The 22,847-nt window shown below is 43.9% G+C and overlaps 1 protein-coding gene across 1 annotated transcript; it reads left to right on the forward strand.

Moving 5' to 3' along the window:
* The first annotated feature begins 13,532 nt into the window (after nucleotides 1-13,532).
* Nucleotides 13,533-15,410, forward strand: KCNE5 (potassium voltage-gated channel subfamily E regulatory subunit 5). The gene has a single exon (XM_004440480.3). The coding sequence runs from the start codon at nucleotides 13,637-13,639 to the stop codon at nucleotides 14,063-14,065; it is 429 nt and encodes a 142-aa protein (XP_004440537.1). The 5' UTR covers nucleotides 13,533-13,636; the 3' UTR covers nucleotides 14,066-15,410.
* The last annotated feature ends 7,437 nt before the right edge of the window (nucleotides 15,411-22,847 follow it).

The following is a 22,847-nucleotide window of genomic DNA, read 5'->3' on the forward strand; positions in this document are numbered from 1 at the left end:
TGTTGTCATTTCTATTTCCTCTGTCCTTGTGGGTTTACCCCTTAAAAATTTTTTATTTACTGTAGTTTTAGTGGGTTTTCTTTCTTTCTGGAACTCTTTGTTCTTTACCTAGAAATCACCCCAAGGTTTCTTTATCAAATATGATGAGGTCTGTATCTAAGTTATTAAGAGGTGCTTAGCTATGCACCAAAATAAATTCAGAAAAACTGACAATACTAAGTGATGGTGAGAATGTGGAATAAAGTATGTGAACTCTCATACATTGCTGGAGGGAGTGGAAATTGGTACAATCATTTTGGAAAGCTGTTTGACTATTCATGCATAAAGCTAAACATACATTTAACCAATGACCTAGCAATCCTACTCCCAGGTATATGCCCAAGAGAAATAAGTACTTCTGTCCAATACAAGAATGGCCATAGCAGCACTATTCATAAAGATCGAAAAACAAGTAAAAATGCCCACCAACAGGAGAATGGATCAACTGTGGTATATCCATACAAGGAACTAATACATAGCAAAAAGAATTAACTACTGCTACATGTAAAAACATGCATAAATCTCACATATAATTATGTTGCACGAAAGAAGCTAGTCACAAAAGAGTACATTATGATTCCATTTATATGAAGTTCAAGAACAGGCAAAATAGATCTATGGTGATATAATCCGCAATAATGGTCTTCTTTGAAAAGGGCGGTTATTGCCTGGAAAGGGGCATGGGAGAGCCTTCTGGCATGCTGGAAATGTCCTATATCTTGTTCATGGGAGCATCCTGGGCAGGATGAGACATGTCTGCCTGGGCAGGTAAGATTGGTGGCACAGAGAAGAAATCGAAGGATGAGTGTATTTCAGTGTGTTGGGGGAGAAGAAGATGAACCAATCAGGTTCATCATATTCTGTCCAGCATGTGCTAATCCTCAAACTGATGTCTTTGGAACAAGTGTGTTTAGTTAAGGGTGCGGGAGAGTGTGAAAGGCTCATCTGATGAGGGGTATCTTTGTGGGCCTGATTGGGAGAAAGCTGACCTATGCAGCTGTGAAGGGGCTCAGGCAACTTGGGTGAACTTAAAATACCCAAATGTAGGTCAGTATTCAGTGTTTGTACCCACTTGTAGTCTCAGTTGGGCTTAGTTTTTGAGAGACATGACATCTTCATGTATATAAAGCTCATCTCTTACTCTCTTCCCACTATTACCACCATAGATCAGACCTTCACCCCCTTTCACCTAGAACTATTATACCGACCTCCTAACTAGTTTCTTCACGTCTTTTCTTTCCATCCCTGCCAATATATTCCATCTTGTTCGTAAACCTGCCAAACTTACCTTCCTAAAATACCACCTTGTTGACGATATTCTTATCAAATCAAATTTCAGCTCGGTATTCAAGTCCCTGAATCAAAAGATCTCTCTTTACCTGTCTTACCTTATCTCTCCAACAGGAACCCTCAATTCTATTTCACCTCTGTGTTGTCTAGTATGCCAAGCTCATCCCTCCAAGTGGTTCTTCACTCTGGCCGCACTTAGGAATCTTATGGGAAGGTTAACAACAATAAAAACAACCAAAACCAAAACAAACAAAAACCAGTGCCCATGCCTCATCCTCTTTCACTGGCCAACAGTGGCCTTCATGCTAGATGTGTAAATTCCTTTATTAGCACCTCTGTTTAGGATTAAACCACAAAATAATTCACAGAAGAGAGGGCGGTCTTCACGTTACCAAGGAAGGAGACTCCTGCTAAACTGTTGGCTCCCCTAACCCATTCCTGTTTGTATGGGATTGATTTTTCTTTTGCTTTGGCAGATGAGCTATTTCCTTCGATACTTGAAAACCCAAGAGATTCTGAGAGAATGAGATATAGAAGCAGGATGTTTCTTGGAGGACACTCCTAAGGGTATCGAGAATCAGAAATGGGCTCTAGTGGTGGGGCCACTTGGAAGTGCTAAACATCAACTTTGCCTAATTTGTATTTTTGCCTTGGGGTTGTAAGGAATCAATCAAACAAAAAGTGTCAGGAGACTCCTAGGGACAAAGGAAAAGGGAAAGGAAGAGAGAATGTGTTGAAATCCACCCATATGTCTCGTCAGAGTGACTTTTGCAGCAGAAATCTGAAAATGATTCTTTTGAAGTCAGATATTTCCCCTTGTTCCCAGTTCTTTGCTAGCCCATGGAGTTACAAGGAGCTCAGAATAAGATATACATATACATACATATATATTACAGACATGTCCACATATATTTTCTTCTTTATGGCCAAAAGTTCTGCTTTAGCTGGTATCTTCGGCATTCCTTAGGATAGGGCACTCCAGTGCCCACATTCACTTTGGGATGGTGAATAGCACGTGTCAACAAAGAAAAGTAGCAATGCAGCTCCCCAAGAGTGGGTGAGGGACAGGGCCAGAGAGGGAAGCCTTCCTGCCTAGACAGTGACTGTCTGAAACATGAACTATTTGAGGGAGCAGTGCAGTGAGATGAGTTAAAATCTGTCAAATTTGATTCCTAGTCTTCCTCGAGGTTGCGTCATTTCTAAACCAGCTCTGCATTTCATTAGCTATCAGGATTCATGATGGTGAGAGAATTAACCTTTCTCAGAGAGTCCAAGTGAAGGAAAGGATATGGAGTCTTCTGTTTCATTTCAGCAGGAGTCTTTGTTTTCTCTGCAAGAGAGGCCCCTTGGGCTCTCTTTGCTTGTGAATTCTTCCCTTTTGCTTATGATATAAACAACAGCTCTCTCGACCCCATCTCCTGGGGTTGTGGGATATCTTTGTTGGCCTTTGGTTTTGCTCAGAGAAGAAAAACTCCAAACCGGCCTGGAGCTGTGGGGATTCAGCATCCTGTCTTCAGAAGGAAGGCTGTATGACTTCATTCTCTCGCAACTTTGGGACTTTCTCTCTTTAAAGTCTTCAAAGAGGGATTGGACACTGGACTTTTCTTAGATAGCAAAAGCCATTTCTGTTTTAATGCCCTCTTAAGTTCCAATAAGATTTCTTTTGTCTTAAAACATGACGCTTAATAAGATGTACTTCTGGGCCCTCTCTTGTTTAGTGTTGCTAGGTGCTACAGGGGAGACAAAGGAAGGTCTTGTGCTGTCAGCACACAATATCAGACTATGGGGGTGCATTAGAAACTGAACTGTGAGCTGAAGACTTTAGTATGTAGGAATTTGGAAAAGATAGAAATCCTTTTAGGCTCCGGTTTTCTGGGAAGGCTTCCTTGGAGTCTCCAGTCTGAGCCCATGCTGAAGAAGCGAGTTAACGCTTACCAACTTCTAGCTAGTAACAAAGAGTGTGTATTCATCTGCAGCAGTATCCTTTTTGTGCTGATCAGCCTGCAAGGACAAAGTGGGGTGAGAGCAACAGCAATCTCATGGGCCATAGCTTGAGATTCTGGACCAGAGATCTCCCAGAGATTCAAGATGTGCCTGAGATATTGATGCCCTCTGCCCTTGGGGTGGCCAGAGCTCCCTGGCAGGTTACTTTCTTATCTATTTATCCCAGGGGGTCATATATGTTATCTATGTATGCTGTGTGGTGAAAACTATTGGAAAGCACAATTCCAGATATATCCCTCTTCTTGGAAAGCACTGGTAACACATGGTCACAAAGCTTTGTTTTCATGTCTGTAGTCCCAGGCAGACTATCGGTTCTGTGAAGGTAGACAGACTGTCTGTCTCATTCACTGCTATATCTCCAGTGCCTGCCCCTGTGTCTAGCACACAGTATGTTTTCAGAAAATATTTCATTCAAGTCAAAACCACAATGAGATATCACCTCACACCTGTTGGGATGGCTATCATCAAAAGGACAAGAGATAACAAGTGTTGGCGAGGATGTGGAGCAAAGGGAACCCTTGTGCACTGTTGGATGGGAATGTAAATTGGTGCAGCCACTATGGGAAACAGTATGGAGCTTCCTCAAAAGATTAAAAATAGAACTACCATATGATCCAGCAATTCCACTTCTGGGTATTTATCTGAAGAAAATGAAAACACTAACTCAAAAAGATGTATGCATCCCCATGTTCATTGCAGCATTATTTACCATAGCCAAGATATGGAAACAACCTGTGTCCATTGATGGATGAATGGACAAAGAAAATGTGGCATATATATACAATGGAATAATATTCAGCCATAAAAAGAGGGGAATCTTGCCATTTTTGACAGCATGGGTGGACCTTGAGGACATTATGCTAAGTGAAATAAGAGAGAGAGAAAGACAAATACTGTATAATCTCACTTATATGTGGAATCTAAAGAAAAGAAAAACTGAGCTCATAGATACAGAGAACAGATTGTGGTTGCTGGATGGCGGAGGTGAGCAAAATGAGTGAAGGGGGTCAAAAGGTACAAACTTCTAGTTATAAAATAAATAAGTCATGGGGATGTAATATATAGCGTGGTGACTACAGTTAATAATACCATATTGCATATTTGAAAATTGCTAAGGGGGTAGATCTTAAAAGTTTTCAACAAAAGAAAAAAAAATTTTGTAACTATGTATGGTGATGGATATTAACTACACTTAAATTGTGATCATTTCACAATATACAGTCATGTACTGCATAATGACATTTCGGTCAAAGACGGACTGTATATATGAGGATGATCCCATAAGATTAGTACCATATATCCTAGGTGTGTAGTAGGCTATACCATATAGATTTGTGTAAGTACACCCTATGTTGTTCACACAACGACAAAATCACCTAACGACGCATTTCTCAGAACGTATCCCCATCGTTAAGCAATGCATGACTGTATGCAAATATCAAATCATTATGTTGTACACATGAAACTAATATGATATATATTTATTATAACTCAATTAAAAAAAAAATATTTTGTGAATTAATGAATGAGAAAGTCTAGACTTTGAAGGATGAGTAAAATTTGGATAATGTGGAAGGGCTAAGGGTTTGCAGGGAAGACAATATGAATAGAGTCAGATATGATCATGGTGTGTGCCAGGCACAATTCGGAGAGCAGCCAAGGGGCCCAGAACTGATTATGTTTTGAGGCAGTGGGAAATTAACAGGCCCCATCATGCCTATTTAACATAACATGGATGAATAAAGAGCCACTGAAGCATTCTTGCCCAAAAACAATGTCAAAATTAAAACAAACACATGGTAGTTGACACAACTGGTCTTGATTTTTCTCTTAGCCTCTAAATTCAAGTCAAGCTCTGCCCACCCACTGTGGGAACCAATTTCTCACTTGGTCTGGGTCCCGATTCCAATAACTCCTAAATGTTCCTATATCATCTTGCAGCTTCAGAGGCCCTGAAACCTCTGGTAAAGGATGCTGTGCCATCCCTCATGACATAGGGGTGAGGGGAGGTGAACCCTGTTGTTTTCTTTACCCATATGTTGCGGATATTGCTTTCCACCTGGAGAAAGGGTCCGAGTGGCTATTTCCTACTCAAAACATCTCAAGTGTCACATCCTTAGTGACGTCTACTCTGAGCTCTGTAAGGTTGAGTTAAATGCCCCTCTTCTTGGTTCCGCAGCACTGTATGCTTATTGTTAATGACAAAATAACCACAGCTGACATTACTGAGCGTTTAATACGTTCAAGGCACTATGCTAAGTGCTTTACAAGCATTATCTTTCAATCCTTGCCACAAAATCCTATAGTAAGCACTTTTATTATTTTTTTATTGAAGGATAATTTACATACAATATCCTATCAGTTTCAGGTAAGCACTTTCACTATTGTCTTCATTTTACAGAAGAGGAAACTGGAGCACAGAGAAGCTGAGTGACTTTGCTCAAGGTAACACAGCTGGTAGGTGGCTAAGCCACAACTCAAATGCAGGGTTGTCTGAGGCTGGAGCAGCTGCTCTTGAGCACCGTGTTCTTTTTGCCTCTAATAGGGCCTTTCTCACACTGCGTTGTCGTGGACTGGGTAGCCCCCACCCCCTAGAATGTTAGCTCCATGACGGCAGGAAGCAAGTCTCACCTGGATCCCCCGCGCCTAATGCGGGGCCTGGCAAAGAAACAGGCAATAAACGTCAAAGTTGAAAAACATTCTGAATGAAGAGAAACGAAAACCTCAGGCGTCCACCAGATGGTGCTGTGGGAGTCCAAGAGAAAAGTGCCTTGGAGACTCTTCTGTTCCACAGAATACCCCAACTTTCACATCGTTTTTTTTTCCCTTTCCAGAGAAGACTGAGTAGGTGGGAGAAACATTTTCAAGATAATGTTTAGGCGTGAATTGACACAAATTTGACAATTTAATTTTGATCTTATGTTTTGGCCCCAAAGGGAAGGTTGACCTTACTCCACCCTTTCAGATTCATGCAATTCTTTCAAAGATCTCAAGAGTTTTCAGACTCTTGTCACAATGAAAAAGATATAAATAAAATCTGAATTGCCCAAAGCATTGAAGAAGATTGTGCAGTGGAGTGGAAAGGTTTCCTGACTGGGAGCCAGGAGACTTGGATTCTGATGGCTCTGCTATTAACCAATGGGGACATCAGGCAAGTCCCTTCTCCTCTCTGGACCTCCGTATTCTCAGCTGAAAAATGTGTTAGATGAGCCTTCCAACACAGAAGCTGTTGTTTTTTTTTTTTTTCTGTTAGCCTCTCTACAAAGGATAGTATACAGCAGCATGGTGGTAATAAAGATTACAGACTCTGATTCAAGCCTCAGCTCGGCCACCTACAAGCTATGTGACTTTGGGCAAGTTACTTAACCTCTCTGGGCCACAATTTCCTCATCTGTATAATGGGAATGATACTGTAACTATCTCACAGGATTCTTGTAAGGATTAAGTGAGATAATGCATATAAAGTGCTTAATACAGTGCTTGGCACATACATGCTTTCAGTAAAAGCTATTATCACATACAGCTGACACTCACATTTTAGCAATTTTATCTAGAATTTGGATGTACATCTAGTAGTCAGCAAAATAGAGAGGAGGCTTTTAGTAATAGACCACAAACAGTCAGGCTTGGCCCTTTTGTAAGGATAAGGGTAAAGGCATTTCATGGGTACAAGACAAGGCTAAGAATGCAACTGAAGCCCAGAGCTGCAAAAGTAACCACAAACAATTGAAATCCTCATACATTGTTGGTGGGAGTGTAAAAAGATACAACCACTCTGGGAAAAGGTCTGGCAGTTTCTTATAAAGGGAAACTGCGTCTTCCCTATGACCCACCATTTCCACTCCTGGGTATTTACCCAGGAAAAAGGAAAACATATGTCCACAAAAGGATTTGTAGGATAACATTCATAGCAGCTTCACTTTTAATAGCCAGAAACTGGAAACAGCCCAGTATCCACCAGGAGGAGAATGGATAATGGATAAACAAACTGTGGTAGCATCATCCAATGGAGTACTACACAGCAGTAAAAAGGAACGAAGTACTCATACACAGAATGGCATGGATGATTCCCAAAAACATCAGGCTGAGTAAAAGAAGTTGTATACAAAAGAGTTCATGCCATATGATTCCATTTATATGAAGTTCTATAACAGGCAAGACTAATCAACGATGGGAAAAAATCAGAACAGTGGTTGTCTCTGGGAGTGAAGTGAGGGGATTGCCTGGAAAGGGACGAGAGGAAACCTTCCTTAGTGGTGGTAATGTTCTATATCTTAGCAGTGAGTTAAGTTACACAATTACATTTGTCAAAACTGAGCAAATGTACAATTAATGCTTATGTATTTCATCGTATGTATATTTTACCTCAAAAGGAAAAAAAGGATAATAAGCCAATATTGAACTCTAGTTAGGGATGGGTATGTGGAAAGTGCTTAGGAGTGAAGTGTACTGATGTCTGCAACTTCAAAAAGAAAAAAGACGATGGATAGATAGACAGATGGAGAGATGGATAGGTGAGGGATGCGCAAAGCCAGTACAGGAAAACATTAGGGGTAGAATCTAGCTGGTAAGTAACAAGGTATCCACTGTAAATTTTTTTCAAATTTACTGCATATTTGAAATTTTGCATAATAAAATTTTTTGGAAAGAACATAACCACAATGTTCCATACCTGGCAGGGAGCGAATTTTTTTCAAACTTAAAAGGCTTTATTGGAAGAAGGCAGACCTCAGACCTAGGTGAATATTTCCTGAACACCTACTATATGCCAGGCACTGTGTCTGGCTAAGTGAGGGATACAAAGAGGAAGAATACAGCACTTGCCCTCAAAGGATTATAGGGACCATCCGACAAGCATACACATCACTGTTATCCTACACTGTGGGGTTGCTAGGGGGAGTGAAATTTCATCTAGTTGAAAAAGTATCTTAATTGTTCTCACCACAAAAAAGAAATGGTAATTATATGACGTGATAGAAGTGTTAGATAAGACTACGGTGGTAATCATATTGCAAATATATAAATGTGTCAAATCAACACATTGTATCCCTTAAACTTACACAATGTTACATGTCAAATATATTTCAATAAAATAATAATAAAAAAGAAAAAAAGTGTCTGGCATTAGACATGTTGGGTAGTTATTGCTGCAAATATGATTGGGAGGCATCTTCAAGCCAGAGAACAGAGAGTCTTGAAGGCCACACTAAGGTGATAATTTGGCAATCCTATGGGGCCCATTTAAGAATTTTAAGCCAACAAGTGACATCCTTAAGAAATTGCTGGGAGACAGGGGCAGCTGCAATAGATATCATTGCTTTAGAGGGGTTGGCAGGCAAGAGAGCTTTTCACATACCTGCAATGAACACAGAGAGCAGGTAGAAGCATCCATAGGGAGGAGGGATGTTTAGAATGACCCAGGATAGCTCTGAAGCCCAAGGAGATGAGATCTTGGTTTCATCTTCTGGGAAATGGGAAGCTGTTTAGTCTGTGCCCCTCACCTACTTCTTTGCCCCATGCTGTTGTGGTTCTGTAAGGCTATACTGGTTGTTTATAGTCAGCATCTATTCTGATTGTTTGTTTGTCCATTCTGACTAGTCAGTGCCCAAGACATACTGCCATTAAATGTTTTTAATATCACCTCTACCCACCTCACAGGGTTGTTGTAAGATTAATTAATATAACGTATGTAATATCCCTAGCACATGCTTGGCATTCGATAAATGAGATCAGGGACCATATTTGATGCTCCAGTATGTGGCCTGGATATAGGGTTACCTTAGCATAAGCCCACCAAGACCCCCAAGAAGTCTGTAAGGTAGGCACTTGAAGCCCCTGAGGTCCTTTCAACCCACAAATATTGTGACCTTTATCAAACCCCAGTCCCCCTCAAATACTGCACATATTCCCATGGAACAACTGAGGAGCCCCAGTTGGACCCAGGAACTGTTCCATTTATTCTCCTCTATCTTTTCAGTATGGAGCTACTCTGGTGGCTCATGGCAGGCCACACCCTCAAGATGGTGCTGCTAGGAGCAGGGAGGGCAGGTTGCAACAATAGTGAGCTCAGACCACCTGGGATCTTCCTTTTTCAAACAAGGCTTTGGACTGTAGTGCCTAAATCTTGGATTCAGAGTCAAAATTCACTCCAAACCAGGATTCTGGCTGGCCTTCATATCCACTGCTCATCCTACTCCAGATTCTGGGGTTCCCTGCTTTTCCCCAGTTCACAAAGAAGTGGATGTGAGAATTATGAAACTACAGATAGTTCGCCAATGTGACTTGTTCACCTGTGTGTCTCTAGGACCCAGCACAGTGTCTTACACAGTGTAACATGTAATAAATATTTGTTGAATAAATGAATGAATGAATGATTCTTTCTCAGTCTGTAGTTGGTGCTTTATGAAGCCTTCTTTCCTCCCCTCCCTCAGAGCCCATTGTGGCTTTGCCAGCCTCCTGGACTCCAACAGCGCTTACCATCTGTGCCCGTCCTTTGGTAACTAGCCAAACTCAACTCAGTTCAATTCATCCAACTTCCATGGAGCCTCACTATTGGCAGGAAGCACTCACAGTCTCAAGGAATGGCGAAAGCATTTCCTAGCCCATGGCGCCTCCATTGTACTTTTAAAACAACCTTGGCATGGAACAGAACCTTTTCCAAGACTTTTTGAAAGTCTAAACACATGATTATAAATTACTTCCCTTGTCAACGCACTTGATTACCATTCAGGAAATAACTGAGTTCTGGACAATGGATAAACAGATGATTATTTGACAGGTATGGGGCAGGTGTTAAAGCGGGGGTGGATGGGTTAGGAAGAATGAGACCTAATCCTTGTCTGATGGATTGGCAGTTTCATTAAGTGTAGTGGGGATAGGGGGTTGGCATCTCAGCCATCCAGGGCTGGCCTGGGCCTGGGATTTGAAGGGATGCCCAGCAGCCCCTTGACTGAAAAGAAAGCCAGAATCCCCCCACACACACCTGTTGTTTTTTTCTGAGGGTTGGGCCTTTTTAAATTGTATGACTATTCTCCATTCCTGTTTCCACCCCCTTCTACACATCTCCTGCGTCCCATGCCAGTCTTCTGTAAATTAGTCATTCACTTTCTCTCTGGCAATTATTTCGTTTAACAGAATTAGAATTAGCCTTGTATGTATTCACTAAAACACTTTTAATGGCAAAAACCTGGAAATAACCAGAAATCTTACATTAAGAGCTAATTTGAATATATAATGGTAGATCCATAGTCTGGAATACTGTGTAGGTAATAAAACAATGTTATAAAAAATAATAATTGACATAGGAAAAATTCACAAAATCTTGTTAAGTGAAAAAGATAGGCAACCAAACAATGATGTGGTGTGTGTGTGTGTGTGTGTGTTCAGCACGTGTGTGTGCTATTGGTAATTTTTTTCTTGATGTTTTTCTGTGTTTTACAAATTTCCTGTATTGAATGCTGCAGTCAAGTTAGGGCACCACCAGAAGGGGTGCATTGTAAAGATTCTGAGAGCACAAACACAGGTATCAAGCAAGGCTTCCTTCAGTCAGTGGATTTTGAGGAAGGTGAAAGGCACAGAGTATTGGAGAGGAACTCTGGGAATATGCTGTTTTTCAAGTGCAAAGGAGAGGAGATGGTGTCTATTCGTGGTGAGGACTTAAGGCCCCCCAAAGAAGATTGGACTGCAGTAAAGAAGCAATGGGAACAACTCTGGGTTTCTGAATATAGGTGTGAATTGATGGAAGTGGTGCTAAAGGAGATTATTCTAGCCAAAGCAGGGTGGATCTGGGCTGTAGGCAGGGAGATCTGCCAGGAGACTCTGCAGTTTGCATATGTGACCTGAGGTAATGAGAGCTTGGATTATGCTTGTGGTAATAAAACAAGAAAGGAAAGAGTGAATGGATCTGAGAGACGTTATCAACAAAGAATCAGAACTAGAGATTCAAATTTGGCCAAATATATGCCAGGTTGTAGGTGAAACCATGTAAGGAGACACTTTCCAAGGAAATGGATGTTAAGAGAGAATAGCTGAGGATGACTGAGTCTTCAGGGACTCCAATGGTTAATGGGAGGAGGAAAGAAGAGGAGCCAACAAAGGAGACAGAAAATGATGGGTCAGACAGATAAGAAGAGAAACTTGAGAATGCAATGCCACGAGAGCCAAGGGCAGGACGGTTACAGGAAGGAGTGGGAGGTTGATGGTATCAAATTCATCCTCGAGGTCAAAGATGCAAACTGAGCAGAGACCCTTGAATTTGGCCAGGAGGTCATTGGTGAACTTACTTACAGAGAGCAGTTTTGGCAGAAAACACTGGACTCTAGAAGGTTCCAGGGAAGGGAGACATGGGGAAGTGGAGGCAGCTCATGGATACCACCCATGTGAAAAGAGTAATTGTCAGGACTGAGAAGAACAAGGTCAAACTTTATCATTCTAGTCCTGTCAGTTAACCACTTGAACTTGTTTTCTCTTCTGACAACAGGAATAATCCTACTAGCTCATAAGACTGTTGAAAGTACAAGTTTAAGCGATTATTTTTCTGCTATGGTGAAGGGGCTTCTCCCCCCCAAAAAAAACCCCTAGAGATTTCTGGGCATGTTTTAACAGATAAGAGGAGTCTTTTAGCTTAACAGTATTGTCCCTAGGTTGGTATTGCTTTGAGAATTCCCTAGCTGTGTCCTCTGGCATTGGTCACGCCAAGTCACTTGAACAATTCTTCCCTCACCCTCTCTGAGGTGAGGCCATTGAGGCAAAGTGATTCACAGGGAGCCAGTGGTCAGGGTTGCATGGAAAGTCTCGGAGACCTGTGTAGAGGCTGTTAAAGCAAGGCTCTTTTTGAGACCCTGGACATAGTTTGGTGCCAGCCTCACCCTAACACATAAAAGGCTGCCGCCCCTGAGTGGATGGTGGGCTGAAGGGTGGCTGGGGCAGAGGTACCAGAAAACCTTTCTTTTTTAACCCACAACACCTGCAGACTGAATGGCCCCTGGACTGAATGGCCTTAAACAGGCAGCTTGATTTTCAAGGTGTGCCTAAGGGCATATGCTTTTCTTTCATTCCTTCTATTCTCACTTGGCAACCATATACAACCAGACCTGACCCGTACTACTTCATTTTTTTTCTACTCACTGTCTACAAATCAGTCCTTTGAGCACTTTTCCTTTGTGAAGCCCAATCTGTGTCCAGTTTAACATACTTTGGATTGATCTTTGTCTTAGCATCTTGTTTTCCCCTAAAAGAAGATACCCTCTGGGAAAAAATGGCTGCCCCACAAGCCAGCAGGGCCTAGATTGTTACCAAGCCCTGGAGAGGTACAGAGCTGGGTTCTGGCCTAACTGGATGTTGCACGGTGAGCATATTTTCTAGAACTGGCACTTTTCAGATCCTGAGACATCTAGAGAGTATAGCCAAAGGGCCTTTTTAAGGTCCCTGCCCCTTTTAATGGAAGAACTTGGTCTCATTTCTGGGAAGTTGGCTTACCTAGAGGAAACAGAGTCACATTATGGATGGTACACTCACATGCTAAGATATGTGGACACCTCTAAAAAAGTGATAGGAGATCAGAACAGGGGTACTTCCAAGGAGGCTGATACTATCGGAAACCTTTTTGGAAGGCTAGTCTGCTTTGGTCTTCTTTTAAGTGGCAGACCATTCAGTCACCAAATTTGGCCTGAGCATCCTCTGAACAAGAAGCTCTTCTCAGGAGGGCGAAGGAATGAGGGCTAGAAAGATAGGCCGGGGTCCTTGTCCGTGAGAGTAATTGCCATAAGATGTGGACAAGCGGTCTCGGCTGCCTTGTTACTGAAGAGCTTAGGGAACCCCGGGGCAGGGCCTGCATTGGGGGGCCAGATGCTGTATCTGGGCCAAAGCCCGGCCTGCAGGGCAGGTGGCCAGAACTTGGAAGGAATTCTCTTCCGCAGCCCAGGGTCCAGGCTTGGCCCCAGCAAGCCGCCCTGCCAGCCTCTGCTGCCTGGGGCCTCGCGCATTCCGCGCCCCCGCCCCCTCCCCCCCTCTCCAGGCCTCGCCCCCTCCCTTGTCCCCTTCTCCTCTCCCCACCAGCTGTCCCCTTTCCCCGGAGCAGCAGACAGCCGGAGCCTGGGAAGAGGCGGCCTCGGGCCGGAGGGGGCGTGGTGGGGAAGGGGAGGGGGGCGGGGGTGAGGGGATAAGGAGGCCGCGGCGGCGGCGCCCCCAGCCACCGCGCCGCCCGCCCGAGCGCTGGCTGCCGCCGCCATCGCTCACTTGCTTCCCCTCGCTCAGGGGAAAGGTCAGCAGCGTCCTGGAGCCGCCGTGTCACTCCCCGACAGCCATGAACTGCAGCGAGAGCCAGCGGCTGCGAACCCTCCTGAGCCGCCTGCTGCTCGAGCTGCACCACCGGGGCAACGCTAGCGGCCTGGGCGCCGGCCCCGACCCGAGCATGGGCATGGGGGTCGTGCCTGACCCCTTCGTGGGCCGCGAGGTGACCAGCGCCAAGGGCGACGACGCCTATCTCTACATCCTGCTCATCATGATCTTCTACGCCTGCCTGGCCGGAGGCCTCATCCTGGCCTACACCCGCTCCCGCAAGCTCGTCGAGGCCAAGGACGAGCCGTCCCAGGCCTGCACCGAGCACGATTGGGCCCCGGGTGGCGCACCGGCCGCCACCGACGCCGAGACTGCCGCCGGCTCGCCGGCCGAGGGGCGCCGCCTCGCCCCCGGGGGGCTGCCCGCCCTCGCCCAGGGCACCGTGGGGGTCTAGAACCACTGCCCCAGCTTGCTCGCTGGCACCCGCCTCATCTCGCTTGTCCCTGGGCACGGCGCCCGCCTTTTCCTTTCCTCCCCTTCCAGGCTTCGCCTCACCTGAGGCCCAGACAATGATGAGAGGCCAGGAGACCTTGTCTGGAAGGCCCTGGAAGAAGTACAACCCTACCCATTCCCCGCCAGTTTCTCCCTCCTCTCCCCTCATGCCTCCACCCCCACCCCGCACATCCAACTGCACTAAACTGCCTCTGCTCTCTTGTCTGCAGACAGCCCTGACACCACGCTCCAGCACTCTGGGAACTGAATCCAACACATCCAACACTTGGCATTGAACTGAAGCAATGAAGTCTATCAGAACTCGGGGTCGTCTAACCGGCAGCTGTTCCAGGGACTGCCAGGGACTGCTCACTCCGCAGAGCCAATGGGCTTGCCATCTCTGCCAGGCCGGCTGCAGCAGCTCCAGCTTCCGGGCACCTTAGGGACAGAGACAAAGAAAATGAAGAGACCTCAGACATCTCTTCCTTCCCTCCCTCTTTCAGAAGGGAACTAGCAGGAGACTAGGACCAGTCTGTGGGATAGAACTGACTTAATGGGGACTGGAGAGGGAGGGGGCTCAAAGAGGAGGGAAGACCTATGACCCCTTCTGTATGGTTTTCTTGCATCCAGTTGTCATCCCAAAGGTAACTTGCCTGATTTTTAGTAGCTTTGCCATCTTCTGCCATGGGTAAACATTGCTGGGTGCATCACCCCAATGCTTCCAAATGCCTCTCCTGTACTGGTTCAGTTGTTAAGGCAGCTGTCTGCTTCATTCATGGAACATGAGGCTCAGACTTCGCCTGCTCTGTAACCTGGGGAATGTCAGAGGCAGGTAATAAAGTTTGTTCAAACAAAAACCTAAGACTCTTTTCTCAAAGATCCCAGCCTTGAGACCCAGGACTATATAGAGAAGGAATCCTTTTTGCTCTTGGAAATGCTGTTTAGATTTGGGAGTTAGGTTGTGGTGATATCTATACAACCAGTTCCAATGCAGTAGATGTCATTGTGGGTGAAGACAAGGTTTATATGGCTAAATGGATTGTTTTTTCAAGTGTTTCAAAAGTTGTAACTGTTTTATTACTTCTCTTCTCCTTTTTCCTTAATTCTGAAGCACTTTCAAATATCATAATGCTAAATAAGGATTTCCCACTTTCCTTTTGCCGTTTTTCAGGATACACTTAAAATAAAAACCTCTCATACCCATCACTGTTAGCTATTATCAAAGTTAATTTTTAGAAGCCACCTTCGTAACTCTCTCAAAGAAGTAGCTTATTAAAAGAGAAAAAGCCACCAAATAGTGTAAATCTTACGTCAGAGGGAATATGCTTGAATTAAGCAATCTTAACCAACGGTGGGTCAAGTTAGAGGTGTATGTTTATTGATTTATTCTCCTTGTCTCAAAAAGGTCGTGAGAAACTTACCTGCTTAGGGCTTAAAAGCTTATACCTGATGATGGCTCTTTGGGCTTCATGAAACACACATAAAATCATCTCTTAGCATTAAGCCAACTTGCTTAATGCCAGCTGGTTTCTCAGTAATTGCAGGACAAAGATATTATGGATCACTTAAATGCATTGATAATACACAAGTTTCATTCAAGTCATTGGTTTTGACCTTGTAGCCCTTCTGGTATTTTACTGGAGCTATTAATAAGTTAAATGAACTTACTTTCATTCCCAGGATTCACTCCTTGAAGATATGCTGGCCTAGCCCCATTGGCTCCTCTCCAGTCCTAGTTTCAGCCCTAAGGTCACCCCCTCTCCTTGCAGGTGGGGCCAGGGATTGGGCAGCAGTCCAAGACAGTGACAGGAAGAGAGGGGATGCTGTGAGAGCCATCTCAGTGTCAGGCAGGGTGGCATGAGTGGGATGTGGAGGGAAGGCACAGATATCAAGCCATGCCAGGGGTATGTGGGGGGCCAGTCCCCAGCCTTGTATTTCAAGTATAACAATGTCTCTCATTTATCTGGCATAACTGGGGACACAAGGTTGTTTTGATAATGAAGCGTAATCACTGCTTTAGATGTTGAAACTTTATAAACATTTGTACCAATTTTTCATAGACATTTAAAAAAATATATTGCCAGAAAAATAAAGAAAATAAAGAAAGCTGCGAGCAGTTGGGACAATGCCCACAATAAACATTAATGTGCCACCTGTGGGAAACAAATCCCATTGACAAAATATTCCTGCTGTTAAAAACATTTTAACCTTTTTATGATGATTAGGGTACCCATTAAGAACATATAGCAAGAGTAGCTACAGAATTCTCCCAGTGAGAAAAGTGAACTGGCCTGGGGAAAGCAATTTGCTTTACTGCCCAGTTGCTTTTTTCAAAACTTTCAAGGTTGCAACTGTGTCCCAGATAATGAAGTTTCCCAGAAGTCTGGACACTACCAACCAGTGGGAGTGTCTACAGCATCGAACCGATCAGATTGTGGCCAGCAAAAGACAGAAAAAAGAAAAACTAGGGGCTCGTCCAACCCTCAGTTTTGATCATCTATTCCTGAATAGCACCAGCTGACTGTACAAATTGGGAAAATGTTAGCCTTCTCCTTAATGTGATTCTAATAAATTAGAGTGATTCTTTTTTCAACCCACCCAGCGGCCTATTTCTCCCTTCTGTGTAAACAGATCCTGTTTCGGTTCGGGCTCAGATTTTTGCTCCATAATAATAATGAAGAAGAAGACCCACGCTTCCTTACTTGTAACTTGAGGCTTTCAACAAAGTGGGGCTCAGAGATGTTTTGAGTTCCAATGTCTGGAAGTGTTCATCGACAGTGCAAAAATAAACAGAAGCTTTCCTTCCATGACAGACGTAATTCTGTGTTGTTGATTCACTTTTCTAGAGGGATACAAATGAGGTCTTTCATTTGTTTGTAGTGTCCATCTTCTTTTCAATTTGCCGTCTCTTTCAGACACCAAAGATCTGCACATGGTTTGTATCAACAAAGAGAAGGGACTGGGCCGCTTTCCAATCAATCTTGCCTGACGGCTAAAGCAAACGCACTGTGGTGTTGTGGGCAGAGCACAGGACCAGAATCGAGAGAACTCGGTCCAGCCCTGGCTTTGCCAATTAACCCGGCTTTGTTTCTCAGGGTGAGCTGCTTAACCTCTCTGGGCCTGTCTCCACAGCTGTGGGGATTTGAGGATCAAGTGAGCTAACGTATGGGAAAGGGCTAGGAGAAGGACAGAACCTCTAGAAGTATAAGGTGTTAAATTTATATTTTCCTTTTCCTTCCTTGGGGGAGTACCCTTGGGCAATCGTGTGGGGGAAGAGGGGAAGAGAAAATTCTCTACTATGTAGAGTCTATTGTTATTGCTCAAAGAAGAGGATTGCAGAGACTTGGCCACTAGCTCCCAGATTTCTGAGCCTGTCTCCCCCATTCTCAAAATTTTGGATGACTAGGAATCTGTGCATAACTTTCTCACTATCCTACTCTACTACCCTTTACCTTGTAAAGGGCTTGTAGTGCCCTTTAAGAAAATATGACAATAATACTATATTTTCAGAGATCCACCAGGACTAGAGTCTAGACTTTGAAGACAGAGGTCAAGGATTGAGAGCGTGCATAAGAGAAGAGAATGAAGGGAAAGAATCACGGGCTGTGGGCTTCATGAGGGAGATAGGAGGAAGAGCTATCTAGAATGTTCTGTGAAGGTAAGGGTGCATGACTGAGGACCACCAAGAGTGAATAGATTAGAGTGGTCAAGAGCCAACCCTAGGTGAACTTGAACCACCCATCAAAAGGGCTTTGGGAGAAGAAGTTGGATGGGAAGTCACTTTTCAGCCTCTTTGGTTACTTAACACAACCTGTAGCCTGTCCAGGAAGACAAATAACGTGATTAATGCAACTCTTCTTGCTGTGGTAGACCTCAGAGCATGGGACCAAGTGACCCCACCAGTCCCCCATCAGCTGTGTTTTGAGGGAGGGCAGGGTCTTGGTAAAAGCTGTGGCCTGGGCCTCTTTCTCTGAAGAGGGTGCAGTCAGAGCAGACAGGGGGATACCTCAGAAACATTTTTCTAAAAAAATTGTGCTAAAATACACATAACATAAAATTTACCATCTCAGCCATTTTTAGAAGTGTACAGTTCAGTAGTGTTAAGTACATTCACGTTGTTGTGCCACAGTGCCCCTTTAAGTCAGAGAAAAAGGCAAGCAGCCAAATTACTTTATATAGAAGTGGCAGGGCTTAATCATTGCTTCAGATGACTCCCTCTCCAGGGGTATTCACATTTTATAATAGATCACTCAGGACAAAGTAAAGGAGAAACCCAAGGAAAGAATCTCTAGTTGTGGATTTCAGTGGAATTTGGAAGGAGAGATATCTTGAAATGTTTATGTGTGTTGGGGAAGGTGCTTGGGGGAAGAGTGTACTGAACTTCCCACAGCTTCTAAAGTCACATCCTACTCTTACTGTCAGATGCTCTTGGAACCCTGGGGAGGATTAGGGGAGCCATGAATGACTGGATTTCAGTATGATTTGCCGAATTCCCACATACCTGACCTACAAAATGTTCATTCATGAAAACACTTCAGTCCCTGGAAGGACAGGAGGCCTCCCCTTAGCTCTTTTTATGATCTGGATGTGATCTAGTTAGGGTTGCTGCCCCAGCAGGCCTGGAAGAGAAGGAATGGAGACAAAGGGCACATTAATTTCGCTCCTCTTCTCGCGGGGCTTCTCCTCTAGGGGCACTGTGGTCATGACCAGCCCTTGGCAAAACTACGGGATTGGTATTTACCTCACTTTCTCCCTTCCTGTTCCAAGCTTCCCCCTGCCATCCTCAGTCCCAGTCCTCCAAAGCTGTTCCTTCCCTGCTGCCCTGCTCTAGTGATCTTATTCATTTACATCTAGTCTGCTATTCATTCCAGTGACGATCCAAGGAATGCATCTTTAATGGTAGCTTTCAGACACTGGGTGAGGGAGAGAGGTATGAAGCGTGGCTTGTCCTAGGACTTTCAAATTTGATATGGGTAAGGCTGCTCTGGCAGTCACACCATTGTGGTAAGCTCAAGAACAGAACTTTGGCTTTTTCTTTATCCCCCCTACTTCTGGGGGTGTTTGGAAGAATGCAACTTTTAGCCATGTAGGGAGGGCACCTGCATTTCCATGTGAGTTTCCTAGGATGGGGGGTGGGATGTGGGTGGGGATGTGATTAATGGGGGCAGGTGGGAGGGGACAGAAGCCCTTGGCCTGCTCCCCAGTTAGGCCTCTGTCCACTGGAAGGCTAAATTAGCAAACAGGACACCAGGAATGGCTGAGGTGAGTGAAGGAAGAAATACTAGGATGGATCCCCTGAGGACTGTAAGGTTGGAATTCCTATCATTTTCCTGCCATCTCACTATATATCTGTACCAAACCAAGGCCATAGCCAAATGATAAGCCCTGCTTGGAGGAGGCTGCTCTGGAGTCAGCTGGGTTAGTCTCCATCCCATGTCCCAAGTAACTAGTACCATCCCTCAGAGGTTTGGGCTTTCCCTCTAGCAAGTCCAGGGGGCTGGTCAGTTCAAGAGCCCCCACCTTTTGACTTTCTCCACCATCCACCCAAGCAGAATAGTGTAGTACCTAGGGCATGGGTTCTAGAGCCAGACAGCTTGGGTCCAAATCTATGGTCTGCCTTTCACCAGCTGAGTAATGTCAGGAACATTACTTAACCTTCTCCAAACTTCCTTTCCCCATCTGTAAAATGAACGTAAGAAATAGTACCTACCTTCCATGGTTGTTATGAAGATGGAGTAGTTAACACAGTGCTCGGCTCAGGGTAAATATTTAGTAATGGTAGCTTCCAATCTTGCCCCAATCCATAGCAATAGAGTTGTCATCTACACCACACCAATGAACCTGCTATGAACATAGTCACCAGTGAGCTTCATGTTGTCAAATCTATTGCTCAATTCTCAGTCCTCATTTTCTATGAGGACTTGCATATCTGACTGCCTTCTTAACATCTCTGCTTGGGTATATAAACCTGTCTTGAGGTTAATGTGTCCAAATCAGAGCTTTTGAGTCTCTTCCTCCAAAATTTGCTCTTCCACTTGAGCAAGAAAAAGCAACCCCTTCCTTCTGGGAGCTGGTCTGTTGTTTACGTCTAGGCCTTACTGTTGGTTTGAAGCTGGCCTGGTGTTCACAGGTAGGCCGTGTTATTCTCCTGTTGGACATAAACCATCTCACAGAACACCAACATCAGATTAGTCTAATGACAAGACAAGACAAGACACGTCTCTGTGATCCTGATGGAGTGAGACAAAACAAGACCATTTTATAATGTTATCTAAGTACAGACAAAAATAAGGTTATTGTGAAACTCACAAAATACCAAACATCTTCCTTTCCCAGCTAATCTGAGTGACTGCTATTTCTCTACTCATCACAGCTTTAGTCTCACTCTAGCTTTCCTTCATTCTAGATAAGATTTATTAAGATACCTAATCCTAATAGCATCCAATCCAGAGTGAACACTTGCTTCCTTGGACCCTCCCTACAATCACCTAACATAAGCTCCAACCAAATAATAAGTCCTCTCTAACACCTTTTACTTAGACACCCGTGGTTCCCCATGATGTGAATTCTCCCTTGCTAATATGACCAATAAATCCAACTTGTTCAACTACAGATTTGTTCCTGGTGGTCTTTGGCTGGAAGGCATTGACACATTAATCTCCCCCCCACCTTTTTTTTTTTGTAAATGGTACTACCACCACCCATCCAGTTTCTTATGCCAAAACAGGAGCCATATTGATTCTGCTCTTTCCCTCGCCTTTCCACATTCAATTTAGGAGCAAAGTCCTTTCAATTCTACTTTCAAAAGGAATTCCACATATGACCACTTCTCATGATTTCCACTTTTACCACCCTGGTATACTCTCCCATCGTTTCTTACCTGGACTAACATAACACTTCCTGACTGGTCTTCCTGCTTTTACACTTACCCCCTGCAGTCAGTTCTTTACACAACAGCCAGAGTAATATTAAAGCATAAAGCAGATCATGTCCCATCTGTACCTAAGGCCCTCCATTGGATTACCCATACAGTCAGAATATATCCTGAACTCCTTACCATGGTCTACAAGACCTTGCATGATGTGACCCTTGCCAACTTCTCTAAACCTCATCTCCTGATACTCTTCCCTCTTGCTCACTAAACTCAAATTATGCTAGTCTTCTTGCTGTTCCTTGAACACATCAAACTCTTTCCTGCCTCAGAGCCTTTGCATGTTCTGTTTCCTTTGCCTGGAATGTTCTTCCTCTACTTCTCATGGCTGTTTCCTTCTCATCATTCAGGTCTAAGTTCAAATGCCACTTCCCCAGAGGCCTTCCTTGACCATCCTATCTATAGTTACCCCTTTCTCCCTGCCCCACCCTATTCTCTATCCTATTATCTTGTTTATTTTAACTTCACAGCATAAGCACTGTCTAAAAATATCATGTTTGTTGACTTACTAGTTTATTGTCAGTCTCTCCCATGTAGGCTAAAAGATCCATGAAGGCAGGGATTATTTTAGGTCAATTAAAAAAAATTAATTTATTTTTATTACTTTTTTGAGGTATAATTAACATAAAAAAGTGCACACATTTAAAATATATATGATTGATTTTGACATATGTATACACCTGTGAAATTATCACCAAAATCAAGTTAATGAACATATCCATCATCACCAAAAGTTTCCTTGTGATCCTTTGTGCCTTTTTCCTACTGGTCCAGACAATCTGGATCTGCTTTTTGTTGCTATAGATTAATTTGGATTCTCTAGAATTTTATACAAATGTAATCATGTGAAATGCACTTCTTTTACTCAGCATACTGATTTTGAGATTCGGCCATGTTGTTGCATGTATCAATAGTTTGTTTCTCCTTATTACTGAGTAATTGTAGGGATGTATCACAGTTTGTTTATCCATTCACCTGTTGAAGGATATCTGGGTTGTTTCCAATTTTTTGCGATGATGAACAAAGCTTCTGTGAACATTTGTGTGCAAATCTTTGTGTGGATATATGCTGGATGCAGAGATTTTGTGTGTCTGGTTCTTTGCAGCTTCTCCCATGTTTAGGCACTTGTGTAATATTTATATAATATGTGGTGGTTAAATATCTGTTGAATGAATAATTGAGCCTTCTTTTTAGCCCAGGTCTGTGGACATTTCCACTATTCCTGTGCCCACCCTAGAATCCTTCACCACCTTAAATTTTGCCTTCTTACTGCCTTTCCAATCTGCAGCCCTGGGTGACCCCTTGAAGGTGACTGTTTCCACTCTTGGCTTGTTGTAGAAACCTCACTCATTGGGTTGGCTGCCAATGCAAGCTCTCTACCCTAAACTGGCCCCTCTGGCTGTTCAACAATCCGTTCATTCCTTGCTTGCTGACTCCCTATCACATTCCCTACAGCAGCTGCTCCAAACTTCCTGCCCTCTCCTCAAGCCCCCAGCCCCATCCCTCCCCCTCATTCTCAGGAGATGACTTCACCTCCTTCATTACTGAGAAGATTGAGGCCAACTGACAGGAGCTTCTATGGCTTTCATCTGACCCATCTCCACACAGCCATCTCAGATGCTTCCGACTTTCAGGAAGATGTGCTCCTTCACCTTGCCAAGGTTAAGCTCTCTGCAGTATTCTTGATCCTAGTCCCAACTTTAATGATATTAATAAAAACAACAACAGCAAAAAAAAAAGTATTTAGCTCTGGATATGGACCACACACTGGGCTAAGCACTGAGAAAACAGCTCTGATTTTTGTTGAAAAACT

Source organism: Ceratotherium simum, chromosome X (genome assembly GCF_057802395.1).
Source record: "Ceratotherium simum simum isolate JZ-2026a chromosome X, ASM5780239v1, whole genome shotgun sequence".
Lineage (NCBI taxonomy): Eukaryota > Metazoa > Chordata > Mammalia > Perissodactyla > Rhinocerotidae > Ceratotherium > Ceratotherium simum.

Excerpts from the sequence above, each read along its gene's own strand:
- KCNE5 (XM_004440480.3), top strand. The coding sequence starts at position 13,637 with ATGAACTGCAGCGAGAGCCAGCGGCTGCGAACCCTCCTGAGCCGCCTG.